The following is a 14,265-nucleotide window of genomic DNA, read 5'->3' on the forward strand; positions in this document are numbered from 1 at the left end:
CGCGATTAGAGCCATATTTAAGGAGATAAATCGATTTAAAGGTTTGGAAGGCCCACCAGCCGATAAATAAAGGATTTTGGAATATAATATACCGAAAAATCGGAGTATGAAAATTTCGACCATCTGAACACCCCTCTTTTCGCAATTAGAGCCATATTTACGGAGATAAATCGATTTAAAGGTTTGGAAGGCCCACCAGCCGATAAATAAAGGATTTTGGAATATTATATACTGAGAAATCCGGGTATGAAAATTTCGACCATCTGAACACCCTTCTTTTCGCGATTAGAGCCATATTTAAGGAGATAAATCGATTTAAAGGTTTGGAAGGCCCACCAGCCGATAAATAAAGGATTTTGGAATATTATATACTGAAAAATCGGAGTATGAAAATTTCGACCATCTGAACACCCCTCTTTTCGCGATTAGAGCCATATTTACGGAGATAAATCGATTTAAAGGTTTGGAAGGCCCACCAGCCGATAAATAAAGGATTTTGGAATATTATATACTGAGAAATCCGGGTATGAAAATTTCGACCATCTGAACACCCCTCTTTTCGCGATTAGAGCCATATTTAAGGAGATAAATCGATTTAAAGGTTTGGAAAGCCCACCAGCCAATAAATAAAGGATTTTGGAATATTATATACTGAGAAATCCGCGTATGAAAATTTCGACCATCTGAACACCCCTCTTTTCGCGATTAGAGCCATATTTAAGGAGATAAATCGATTTAAAGGTTTGGAAGGCCCACCAGCCGATAAATAAAGGATTTTGGAATATAATATACCGAAAAATCGGAGTATGAAAATTTCGACCATCTGAACACCCCTCTTTTCGCAATTAGAGCCATATTTACGGAGATAAATCGATTTAAAGGTTTGGAAGGCCCACCAGCCGATAAATAAAGGATTTTGGAATATTATATACTGAGAAATCCGGGTATGAAAATTTCGACCATCTGAACACCCCTCTTTTCGCGATTAGAGCCATATTTAAGGAGATAAATCGATTTAAAGGTTTGGAAGGCCCACCAGCCGATAAATAAAGGATTTTGGAATATAATATACCGAAAAATCGGAGTATGAAAATTTCGACCATCTGAACACCCCTCTTTTCGCAATTAGAGCCATATTTACGGAGATAAATCGATTTAAAGGTTTGGAAGGCCCACCAGCCGATAAATAAAGGATTTTGGAATATTATATACTGAGAAATCCGGGTATGAAAATTTCGACCATCTGAACACCCTTCTTTTCGCGATTAGAGCCATATTTAAGGAGATAAATCGATTTAAAGGTTTGGAAGGCCCACCAGCCGATAAATAAAGGATTTTGGAATATTATATACTGAGAAATCCGGGTATGAAAATTTCGACCATCTGAACACCCCTCTTTTCGCGATTAGAGCCATATTTAAGGAGATAAATCGATTTAAAGGTTTGGAAGGCCCACCAGCCGATAAATAAAGGATTTTGGAATATAATATACCGAAAAATCCGAGTATGAAAATTTCGACCATCTGAACACCCCTCTTTTCGCGATTAGAGCCTTATTTACGGAGATAAATCGATTTAAAGGTTTGGAAGGCCCACCAGCCGATAAATAAAGGATTTTGGAATATTATATACTGAAAAATCGGAGTATGAAAATTTCGACCATCTGAACACCCCTCTTTTCGCGATTAGAGCCATATTTACGGAGATAAATCGATTTAAAGGTTTGGAAGGCCCACCAGCCGATAAATAAAGGATTTTGGAATATTATATACTGAGAAATCCGGGTATGAAAATTTCGACCATCTGAACACCCCTCTTTTCGCGATTAGAGCCATATTTAAGGAGATAAATCGATTTAAAGGTTTGGAAAGCCCACCAGCCAATAAATAAAGGATTTTGGAATATTATATACTGAGAAATCCGGGTATGAAAATTTCGACCATCTGAACACCCCTCTTTTCGCGATTAGAGCCTTATTTACGGAGATAAATCGATTTAAAGGTTTGGAAGGCCCACCAGCCGATAAATAAAGGATTTTGGAATATTATATACTGAGAAATCCGGGTATGAAAATTTCGACCATCTGAACACCCCTCTTTTCGCGATTAGAGCCATATTTAAGGAGATAAATCGATTTAAAGGTTTGGAAGGCCCACCAGCCAATAAATAAAGGATTTTGGAATATTATATACTGAGAAATCCGGGTATGAAAATTTCGACCATCTGAACACCCCTCTTTTCGCGATTAGAGCCTTATTTACGGAGATAAATCGATTTAAAGGTTTGGAAGGCCCACCAGCCAATAAATAAAGGATTTTGGAATATTATATACTGAGAAATCCGGGTATGAAAATTTCGACCATCTGAACACCCTTCTTTTCGCGATTAGAGCCATATTTAAGGAGATAAATCGATTTAAAGGTTTGGAAAGCCCACCAGCCGATAAATAAAGGATTTTGGAATATTATATACTGAGAAATCCGGGTATGAAAATTTCGACCGTCTGAACACCCCTCTTTTCGCGATTAGAGCCATATTTACTTAGATAAATCGATTTGAAGGTTTGGAAGGCTCACCAGCCGATAAATAAAGGATTTTGGAATATTATATGCTGAGAAATCCGGGTATGAAAATTTCGACCATCTGAACACCCCTCTTTTCGCGATTAGAGCCATATTTAAGGAGATAAATCGATTTAAAGGTTTGGAAGGCCCACCAGCCGATAAATAAAGGATTTTGGAATATAATATACCGAAAAATCGGAGTATGAAAATTTCGACCATCTGAACACCCCTCTTTTCGCGATTAGAGCCATATTTACTTAGATAAATCGATTTGAAGGTTTGGAAGGCTCACCAGCCGATAAATAAAGGATTTTGGAATATTATATGCTGAGAAATCCGGGTATGAAAATTTCGACCATCTGAACACCCCTCTTTTCGCGATTAGAGCCATATTTAAGGAGATAAATCGATTTAAAGGTTTGGAAGGCCCACCAGCCGATAAATAAAGGATTTTGGAATATAATATACCGAAAAATCGGAGTATGAAAATTTCGACCATCTGAACACCCCTCTTTTCGCAATTAGAGCCATATTTACGGAGATAAATCGATTTAAAGGTTTGGAAGGCCCACCAGCCGATAAATAAAGGATTTTGGAATATTATATACTGAGAAATCCGGGTATGAAAATTTCGACCATCTGAACACCCCTCTTTTCGCGATTAGAGCCATATTTAAGGAGATAAATCGATTTAAAGGTTTGGAAGGCCCACCAGCCGATAAATAAAGGATTTTGGAATATAATATACCGAAAAATCGGAGTATGAAAATTTCGACCATCTGAACACCCCTCTTTTCGCAATTAGAGCCATATTTACGGAGATAAATCGATTTAAAGGTTTGGAAGGCCCACCAGCCGATAAATAAAGGATTTTGGAATATTATATACTGAGAAATCCGGGTATGAAAATTTCGACCATCTGAACACCCTTCTTTTCGCGATTAGAGCCATATTTAAGGAGATAAATCGATTTAAAGGTTTGGAAGGCCCACCAGCCGATAAATAAAGGATTTTGGAATATAATATACCGAAAAATCCGAGTATGAAAATTTCGACCATCTGAACACCCCTCTTTTCGCGATTAGAGCCTTATTTACGGAGATAAATCGATTTAAAGGTTTGGAAGGCCCACCAGCCGATAAATAAAGGATTTTGGAATATAATATACCGAAAAATCGGAGTATGAAAATTTCGACCATCTGAACACCCCTCTTTTCGCAATTAGAGCCATATTTACGGAGATAAATCGATTTAAAGGTTTGGAAGGCCCACCAGCCGATAAATAAAGGATTTTGGAATATTATATACTGAGAAATCCGGGTATGAAAATTTCGACCATCTGAACACCCCTCTTTTCGCGATTAGAGCCATATTTAAGGAGATAAATCGATTTAAAGGTTTGGAAGGCCCACCAGCCGATAAATAAAGGATTTTGGAATATAATATACCGAAAAATCGGAGTATGAAAATTTCGACCATCTGAACACCCCTCTTTTCGCAATTAGAGCCATATTTACGGAGATAAATCGATTTAAAGGTTTGGAAGGCCCACCAGCCGATAAATAAAGGATTTTGGAATATTATATACTGAGAAATCCGGGTATGAAAATTTCGACCATCTGAACACCCTTCTTTTCGCGATTAGAGCCATATTTAAGGAGATAAATCGATTTAAAGGTTTGGAAGGCCCACCAGCCGATAAATAAAGGATTTTGGAATATAATATACCGAAAAATCCGAGTATGAAAATTTCGACCATCTGAACACCCCTCTTTTCGCGATTAGAGCCTTATTTACGGAGATAAATCGATTTAAAGGTTTGGAAGGCCCACCAGCCGATAAATAAAGGATTTTGGAATATTATATACTGAAAAATCGGAGTATGAAAATTTCGACCATCTGAACACCCCTCTTTTCGCGATTAGAGCCATATTTACGGAGATAAATCGATTTAAAGGTTTGGAAGGCCCACCAGCCGATAAATAAAGGATTTTGGAATATTATATACTGAGAAATCCGGGTATGAAAATTTCGACCATCTGAACACCCCTCTTTTCGCGATTAGAGCCATATTTAAGGAGATAAATCGATTTAAAGGTTTGGAAAGCCCACCAGCCAATAAATAAAGGATTTTGGAATATTATATACTGAGAAATCCGGGTATGAAAATTTCGACCATCTGAACACCCCTCTTTTCGCGATTAGAGCCTTATTTACGGAGATAAATCGATTTAAAGGTTTGGAAGGCCCACCAGCCGATAAATAAAGGATTTTGGAATATTATATACTGAGAAATCCGGGTATGAAAATTTCGACCATCTGAACACCCCTCTTTTCGCGATTAGAGCCATATTTAAGGAGATAAATCGATTTAAAGGTTTGGAAGGCCCACCAGCCAATAAATAAAGGATTTTGGAATATTATATACTGAGAAATCCGGGTATGAAAATTTCGACCATCTGAACACCCCTCTTTTCGCGATTAGAGCCTTATTTACGGAGATAAATCGATTTAAAGGTTTGGAAGGCCCACCAGCCGATAAATAAAGGATTTTGGAATATTATATACTGAGAAATCCGGGTATGAAAATTTCGACCATCTGAACACCCCTCTTTTCGCGATTAGAGCCATATTTAAGGAGATAAATCGATTTAAAGGTTTGGAAAGCCCACCAGCCGATAAATAAAGGATTTTGGAATATTATATACTGAGAAATCCGGGTATGAAAATTTCGACCGTCTGAACACCCCTCTTTTCGCGATTAGAGCCATATTTACTTAGATAAATCGATTTGAAGGTTTGGAAGGCTCACCAGCCGATAAATAAAGGATTTTGGAATATTATATGCTGAGAAATCCGGGTATGAAAATTTCGACCATCTGAACACCCCTCTTTTCGCGATTAGAGCCATATTTAAGGAGATAAATCGATTTAAAGGTTTGGAAGGCCCACCAGCCGATAAATAAAGGATTTTGGAATATAATATACCGAAAAATCGGAGTATGAAAATTTCGACCATCTGAACACCCCTCTTTTCGCAATTAGAGCCATATTTACGGAGATAAATCGATTTAAAGGTTTGGAAGGCCCACCAGCCGATAAATAAAGGATTTTGGAATATTATATACTGAGAAATCCGGGTATGAAAATTTCGACCATCTGAACACCCCTCTTTTCGCGATTAGAGCCATATTTAAGGAGATAAATCGATTTAAAGGTTTGGAAGGCCCACCAGCCGATAAATAAAGGATTTTGGAATATAATATACCGAAAAATCGGAGTATGAAAATTTCGACCATCTGAACACCCCTCTTTTCGCAATTAGAGCCATATTTACGGAGATAAATCGATTTAAAGGTTTGGAAGGCCCACCAGCCGATAAATAAAGGATTTTGGAATATTATATACTGAGAAATCCGGGTATGAAAATTTCGACCATCTGAACACCCTTCTTTTCGCGATTAGAGCCATATTTAAGGAGATAAATCGATTTAAAGGTTTGGAAGGCCCACCAGCCGATAAATAAAGGATTTTGGAATATAATATACCGAAAAATCCGAGTATGAAAATTTCGACCATCTGAACACCCCTCTTTTCGCGATTAGAGCCTTATTTACGGAGATAAATCGATTTAAAGGTTTGGAAGGCCCACCAGCCGATAAATAAAGGATTTTGGAATATTATATACTGAGAAATCCGGGTATGAAAATTTCGACCATCTGAACACCCCTCTTTTCGCGATTAGAGCCATATTTAAGGAGATAAATCGATTTAAAGGTTTGGAAAGCCCACCAGCCAATAAATAAAGGATTTTGGAATATTATATACTGAGAAATCCGGGTATGAAAATTTCGACCATCTGAACACCCCTCTTTTCGCGATTAGAGCCATATTTAAGGAGATAAATCGATTTAAAGGTTTGGAAGGCCCACCAGCCGATAAATAAAGGATTTTGGAATATAATATACCGAAAAATCGGAGTATGAAAATTTCGACCATCTGAACACCCCTCTTTTCGCAATTAGAGCCATATTTACGGAGATAAATCGATTTAAAGGTTTGGAAGGCCCACCAGCCGATAAATAAAGGATTTTGGAATATTATATACTGAGAAATCCGGGTATGAAAATTTCGACCATCTGAACACCCCTCTTTTCGCGATTAGAGCCATATTTAAGGAGATAAATCGATTTAAAGGTTTGGAAGGCCCACCAGCCGATAAATAAAGGATTTTGGAATATAATATACCGAAAAATCGGAGTATGAAAATTTCGACCATCTGAACACCCCTCTTTTCGCAATTAGAGCCATATTTACGGAGATAAATCGATTTAAAGGTTTGGAAGGCCCACCAGCCGATAAATAAAGGATTTTGGAATATTATATACTGAGAAATCCGGGTATGAAAATTTCGACCATCTGAACACCCTTCTTTTCGCGATTAGAGCCATATTTAAGGAGATAAATCGATTTAAAGGTTTGGAAGGCCCACCAGCCGATAAATAAAGGATTTTGGAATATAATATACCGAAAAATCCGAGTATGAAAATTTCGACCATCTGAACACCCCTCTTTTCGCGATTAGAGCCTTATTTACGGAGATAAATCGATTTAAAGGTTTGGAAGGCCCACCAGCCGATAAATAAAGGATTTTGGAATATTATATACTGAAAAATCGTAGTATGAAAATTTCGACCATCTGAACACCCCTCTTTTCGCGATTAGAGCCATATTTACGGAGATAAATCGATTTAAAGGTTTGGAAGGCCCACCAGCCGATAAATAAAGGATTTTGGAATATTATATACCTGAATACTCCTCTTTTCGCAATTAGAGCCATATTTACGGAGATAAATCGATTTGAAGATTCCGAAAAAAAGTTTATGAAATATTATATACTGGGAAAACCGGGTATGAAAATTTCGATCATCTAATCGCGGTTGAAACCGTATGAGAAAGTTCCTGTACTTTCTTGCAGCATGATTATATTACAGCAACTTACAGCAAATGGAAAATGTTTTACCATAACACATAACACTGCGATAAAAAATACTCATGTTTTGAATGGAAAGTTACATAATAAAAAACAGTTACAGAGGTAAATTCAAATCTCAATCAATCAGGAGGAAATTGCACTTAACTGCAAACTTAAATTCATTTTATTTAGATATGTTTTATAGCATCAACCGACCACTTTGAGCTACCTATCAACGCACATTGTTTTTACACAAACTGTTTACGTTTCCTAACCAATATTATCTTAATTCTGCAACCGTGTGAGTGAGAAAGCATGTGAGCCCGCTTGGGAGAGGAGAATCGGACGACGAGCATACGGCCAAAGAGTGTGGTGTGCCATGATTAGTCAGTCGTCCAGTCAGTTAGAGCGCAGCAGAGAGTAGGTAGCAGGAAGACAAAGTTGGATCATGGTGTCAAATTTTACACGAAAAACTTGAAATTTTCAGTGCAAATTTAGTACCGTTTCTAGGCCGTTTTCAGTTCTGTTCCCTTTCGAGCCACTTTATCATTAGATTAGGCTTTTTTTGTTGTTGATAAGAGATCAGTTGGGTGTTCTCTAGGTGGCAGGTGATCCGTGGAAGTGACTAGAAAAAAAAAAACAGGGTGCGTTTCAATGGTTGACTGTTGTGTTGTGTGTATATTGGATGGGTGATGATGACGGGGCCTCTCGTACATTTTTCTTGCTTAGCTCAGCATAAAAGTCCGAAATGGGGAATATTTATTATCTGCAGACATAACACATTCCTGCATTCATTGGTGTACGACGGGGAAATGACCTTCGTCACCACTGGGCTCTTTTTGAAACTGCGACATTCACTTCGGGGTGATAGGTGAGGCAGTGTGCCATTACTAATCCCGAATCTGACCAGAGTTGAGTCTTTTTGTGAAATTTCGTCATTATTGATGAAATTTTCATCTCCGTAATGGCCGAACTGTCATGGCTGTGTTTTGACAGGTGGACTCTCCGCTGCTTGCTCTGAGGAGCTGTACAGATGTGATGATGTCATAGTCCACTTCACAAATAAAAATGGAAATAATGCCTATTTACATAGATTATCTTATCAACGCTAGCCAGTCTTCGCACTGGTCTATGTAGCTTCCGAAACTGGTTCATACGATGAATTCGATAGCAGCAGGCACGCTTATAAAAATAAAAACTTTCACCTTCGATACTCCGAAGTGCGTTTCATGTGGGGCAATTGTGGTGTGTTTACGTGAATTAACGTAAATATCGCTGATTATTTTTTGGATGTAAACAAATTTTATGTAACGTAAGAAGGCATTGTTAAAATTTGTTTATTGCTATCCAAAACATTGACAGGGTTGACAGAATTGACAGAATTTGTAATTGTTGTTTCCCGATTTTCAGAACCCTCTACTATGATATCGATATAGCGAATGCGACTTACCTTGATGCAGCTAACAAGAATGCTTAGCATCAGAGCCGTTTAAACCAGAACTGCACCTCTTCAAACAGCAACGCGCGTAAGATGTCCGATACCAATCCCGAGCCGCAGCAGCATTCGAGCTCGAGTACTGAGTCTTCATCGCAATCACCACCACCAGCAGCAGCAGCAGCAGCACCACCCGTAGAACCAGCATCAGCAACAACAAAAATAGCAACAACAACAACGGCAGCAGCATCTTCAACCGATTCGCCAGCAATCATCGAAACCACCTCCACCACTTTGACGTTTGCCGATCACGGCAAGCCGCCGCTAGCCACAGAGGAAGATTCCAGCAGCACAACCAGCAACATTCCAGCGGTCACGGTTTCCGTCATCGAGTATCCAATTCCAACGACAAACAGTTCCACAACTGCAGCAGGAACTGCGTCGATTCCGGTACAGTGTACGATTACGGCAACAGTCCACCAACCATCGATTCCGATCGCCGTAGAGCGACAAACCTCGGTCAGTTCTGCCGAAGGAAGCATGTCGAACAGTAACAACAGCGGCTCCGGCTTCCGGAATTCGTTCAACGGACGAGTCCCGTTTGCCAGAATCCTATCAACTGGAAGCGATCGCCGAGCAGTCGGCAACGAACAAGCACGTGTCTCAGGAAACCTAAGCAATAATCTGTTGAATGACATTTTTGCCTTCGTGCAGCAAGCACGCAACCCGAACAGTCTGTTCTCGTCGGAAAGGCGATCATTGTTTCTGCAATCGGGCCGCGCTGTATCCCAAATGTCAGGAAACAGCTCCCCGCCAATCGGTCTTGCTACTACCGGCAATCCAACCGATGTAGTTATCGATCTTGACAACGCCACCGGACCATCACTCCGTTCGTCAAACAATGAAATCTATCCGATTTCCACATCCTCATCGATCACCAGTGGCATCCGACCAAACTCCTGGATACCGACCACCGCCGGAGATGACGAATCCGCTGCGGGACGTTCTTCAATCATGCCGAACTTCAATTATCACCATCATCATCATCATTTCCACAACCATCAACCGCTGTCCACTATCCACCACCATCAGCACCTTGCACACCCACAACCGTCGCTTCTTCACCAAGCCCAATCGGCTCAACAGAGCCAACCGGCTTCTCTCGGAGCTCCCGGCGCCGCTATCGGTGGTTCTGCTGGTGACTCAGCTCAGCGGCCGGCCTCACCTACCAATCCGAACCCAAACAATGGCACCCGCAGCAACAGTGTCAGCTCCAATCAGCCAAACGATGAGGCTACGGTTCACGAAGCCTTGAACCAGATACCGGAAGCGCGCGCCATGATGGACACCTTCGCCCGGTACATCCCGCTGCTCTTCATCCTGATCACGAAGCTCTGCTACGACCATCTGGATGGCATCATCCACTTCCTCGCTCTGCTTATGACCTTCTCCCACGCAAACTGGGTCGTCCGGCAGGAGATCTCCAAACAAGCCCAGAAGCGGATGGTGGTCCTGTTGCGCGAGCTGATCTTCATCGGAGTCGCCCTGGCCGTCGTCGGCTTCGTCCTGGAACGGAAGAACATCTTCCTCAGCATCATGTTCATGCCGGACCTATCCGAGCCGCAAAGTCTCAAGTCCCTCCTGTTTTCCGTGTGCATGTCCGATCTGGTGCTGAAACTACTCACCATCATTGTCAAGATCGTCATCACTCTGATGCCACCCAGCGTAATTGAGTACAAGAGCCGAGTAAGTTTCCCCCCCGATCAATCAACCACCTGTTTCAATACTAACCATCTAAATTTGTTCGCCCCATAGGGAAAAATCTATCTGATGACGGAATCGCTCTCTCAGCTGTACCGCGCAGCGGCCCCCATTCAACCGTGGTTGATTTTCCTGTTCGAGTCCTACTCCGGCTCGGAGAAGATTGTCGGCGTCATCCTGTCGGCGGTCTATATGGTGGCCAAGTCGTCGGACCTGCTCGATCGGATCAAGTTCTGCAAACGGTCGGTCATCAAGTTGCTACAGAAAACGGTGAGTAAAAAAAATATATATATATTTGGCTCCAGAGAGGATCGAACTCACGACCTTCGCGTTATTAGCACGACGCTCTAACCAACTGAGCTATGGGGCCAAGATGGCGGAAGGGCCGCCTTGCAGTCGTACCGACGACTTTTCGCATGTTTGTTTATCAACGTTCTGATTCTTGCTGCCTCATAAAATAGGGATGTTTACGTCTTCGCCATTTAGCGGCAATTGCGGTTGAGTACTTATATGGAAGTAGTGGATCGCTTTTAACTGAAAAAAAACAAAGCTGTTGCTGCTGCTATCTGTGAGTTGGCCACACATTCTGTGCCAATATTTTGACCTGTCGGACGACTCGTTGTATTACGCTTACGCTTGTTTTGACACGTCCGCCGAAAGCAATTCAATTTGTTATCATGCTTCTGAAATGACGTTGGATTGATACATTTCGTTAGAACTCGATTACGCATTGCAAGTTATTCCTGCAAAAAAGCGAAATCTGTTTGCATAGCCGTGGTAGTTCGATGAAGATTGGACCTTGTGGAACTAGTGAACTAGATTTTTTTCCATCGACATAGGGAGAATAACGGCAAAGAGAACGATTGAGATAGAGAGAATATCGATGTACAGGAAATGTCCAATTTCTGGAGGACAAATTTCGTGGTTTTGTCGTGAATCGAGGCGGAGGAATCCACCCCCTGTTGCTGATTCGTGCGCTTCAGGTTCTTAATCAGCTTGCACCGGCAGTATGCGGCATACTGTGATCTTCATTCCTTTATTTAACGTCGGGCACTGTTCCGCAATCTAGTGCCAATCACCGACGGACATCGATTGCCATCCATTGACGACAATCGAATGTGCAGGAAGGCAGCTTCCACACCTTCGTACGATATCGCCACCCATTCAAACACACATGGGCCGGGACCAACGGCTTTGCTTCCCTTCCGAAGGAAGACGTGACCAGAGATTTGTATTCCTCAGTGCCTACTGTGATCGCAAGAGCGATTTGTTGCTGCTGCTGCTCATAGTACGTCATAATAATGAGTCAACGATAGTAGTAGTAGTAGTAAAATCACGCTTTTTAACTAGTTTACAGAATACCCCCTGCGTTTTAATTTAATTGAAAAATAAATTGAATAACTTCCTAACTACCAATAATTTAATCGAATTAGCAAGATCGCGTGTGATCTCGTGATTTGATCTCAGACAGGCATCTCTGAACCTTTCGAGGATGAGCGTACTCCGCTCCTCCAATGACTGAAGATCAGCCAGGCAATGGATCTCAGAATTTAGAGTCCGCGTGGAACTGTTGAGGATCATCCTAAGGATCTTGCCCTGGATCCTTTGGAGCTTGAGGTGATGGCACTTAGGACAGCTCTCCCAGATTGGTGTTTATTAGAATAGTACGCCATGACTCCTATCGACAAAATAAATTTCTTCATTCTGTTATTGAACGTCAAACGGTCGAGTCGCATTCTCAATAAATTATTACAATAGTGATCCGTACTCAATGGCGGGGAGGATTTATTTGTGGACGGCAAGCTTGTTTTTAAGAGAAAGGGTGGACTTTCTGTTTATAAGTTTATAGAGCAACCTAATCAAGATGTTGCACTTGATGGATGTTTTGTCCACATGGGAACAGTAACTTGCTATCAAAGGTGATACCAAGGTAGATGATGTCGTAACTGGGCATCATCCTACTCGACGTTATCCAGTTTCGCGGCAGTCAAGGCATCCTTTAATCCTTTATTTTGGCACTCCACAGCTCCATTTGATTGGGCACTTAACAAAACCAATACCGAATGTTGACACCTTTGTCCTGCCATGTCTTGACGAATTTTTCACCTTGGAGAGGTGGACCGTTGTTACTGTGCGGAAGCGAGCGCTCTGTCACGAAGTGAATAAGGCAGAATCACTCGTTCATTAATGAAAACTAAGGCACCGAGTACTCTTAGGTTCTTCGCTTCTGATTCGTATCATCTCAAGGTTTTATCCCAGTGGCTTGTATTTATTGCTTCACGTATCCGATCAATCTCGATATCATTCCAGGTGAATTCCATTGTACCGGTATTCAAAAAAATACAACAGATGTTTGTCGGTGGTTTCGTCGAACTCGGATTGGGATTCCTTTAGTAAACGGGATAGTGCATCCGCCACGTTTGCTTCTCCTGGAACTCGAGCAACCTATAAGCAACACAGCTATTAATATAAGCCAAACAACATTAACTCACAACCTACCTTGAAGTTATAGAGTTGCAGCCTTAATGCCCATGCCTCAGCCCTTGAGACTGCTCTTTTGCCGATTCTATGCATTCCTCCGAAGATGAATTCGTTTGATTCCGCATCCGTCCGAATTGTGAAGCATATGTTCAAAAGGTATACAGAGAAGCGCTCAACACCCCATACCATTGCAAGGGCCTCTTTCTGAGTTTGTGGGTATTTCCTCTCAGCCAGTGTTAACGATTTTGATGCACAAGCAATTATTCGCGGTCTAGAATCAGCACAATACTGGACCAAAACTGCTGCCTAGCCCATGCGGTGAGGCGTCCACGAACAACTCCGTTTCGTCATTACAGTTAAAATATCCCAAGGCACAGGAGTGGAACTTTGGATCAGAAAGTGGCTCCACTTGTCATTTGCGAACACTAGCGCACCTAGCGGTAGAAGGCATCTTCTGCCTGCAGTTAAGATAGGCAGCATGCTATGATAGTGTGAGTACACATAGAAAGTATTGGAGGTTAACCTTTAATAACTGGAATCGGAGGCTCAGTGAAGTAATACGCAAACACATTTGTTAAGTGCTCGGTACAAGAAAGAATGATTTTTTATTCAGTTGATCGTTACAGCGGAAGTAGTTCTGTCAAATAAGAAAGAGTTGCCAGATTGGCAGATAGAAATGAAGCGTTGCTGTATGAACCGAGGGGTTCAACACTCCTTCTCAACGTTGAATGGCCGGATGCCAATCGCCTCTCTCAGCTGTCGTAGTTTGGTTGCTTGCAGCGGCTTCGTCAGCAGGTCAGCCTGCATATGCTCTGTCGGACAATACTGAAGACGCACAATACCTTCACGAACCATATCCTTGATGTAATTGTACTTCGTATCGATGTGTTTAGCTTTCTTCTCCGTACGGTCACCCAGAGTCAAAGCAATGCAGCTCTGATTATCTTCTTGAACTACAATCGGAAAATCCAGCTTCTCACCAATGTCCAACATCAGCTTCCTGATCCATTGCACCTGCTGTAGGCACTCTGCTAACGCGATATATTCGG

The 14,265-nt window shown here is 41.4% G+C and overlaps 1 protein-coding gene and 1 non-coding gene across 3 annotated transcripts in view; one reads left to right on the forward strand and one right to left on the reverse strand.

Moving 5' to 3' along the window:
* Positions 1-8,949: 8,949 nt before the first annotated feature.
* Positions 8,950-14,265, forward strand: part of LOC135699914 (RING finger and transmembrane domain-containing protein 2) — a 37,047-nt gene continuing 31,731 nt past the window's right edge. For both annotated transcript variants that reach the window (XR_010517563.1, XM_065220254.1), the window contains exons 1-2: positions 8,950-10,720; positions 10,790-11,005. Coding sequence is in view for 1 of the 2 variants with exons in the window: in XM_065220254.1 (XP_065076326.1) it covers positions 9,071-10,720; positions 10,790-11,005 (1,866 nt within the window). In the remaining variant the exon portion in view is untranslated. The remainder of the gene's footprint in view (positions 10,721-10,789; positions 11,006-14,265) is intronic.
* On the reverse strand, positions 11,032-11,105 carry TRNAI-AAU (transfer RNA isoleucine (anticodon AAU)). The gene has a single exon. It is a non-coding gene; the product is annotated as a tRNA-Ile (tRNA).

This window comes from Ochlerotatus camptorhynchus, unplaced genomic scaffold (assembly GCF_037179485.1).
Source record: "Ochlerotatus camptorhynchus isolate MF236.1 unplaced genomic scaffold, CSIRO-AGI_Acam_v1.1 ptg000010l, whole genome shotgun sequence".
NCBI classification, from domain to species: domain Eukaryota; kingdom Metazoa; phylum Arthropoda; class Insecta; order Diptera; family Culicidae; genus Ochlerotatus; species Ochlerotatus camptorhynchus.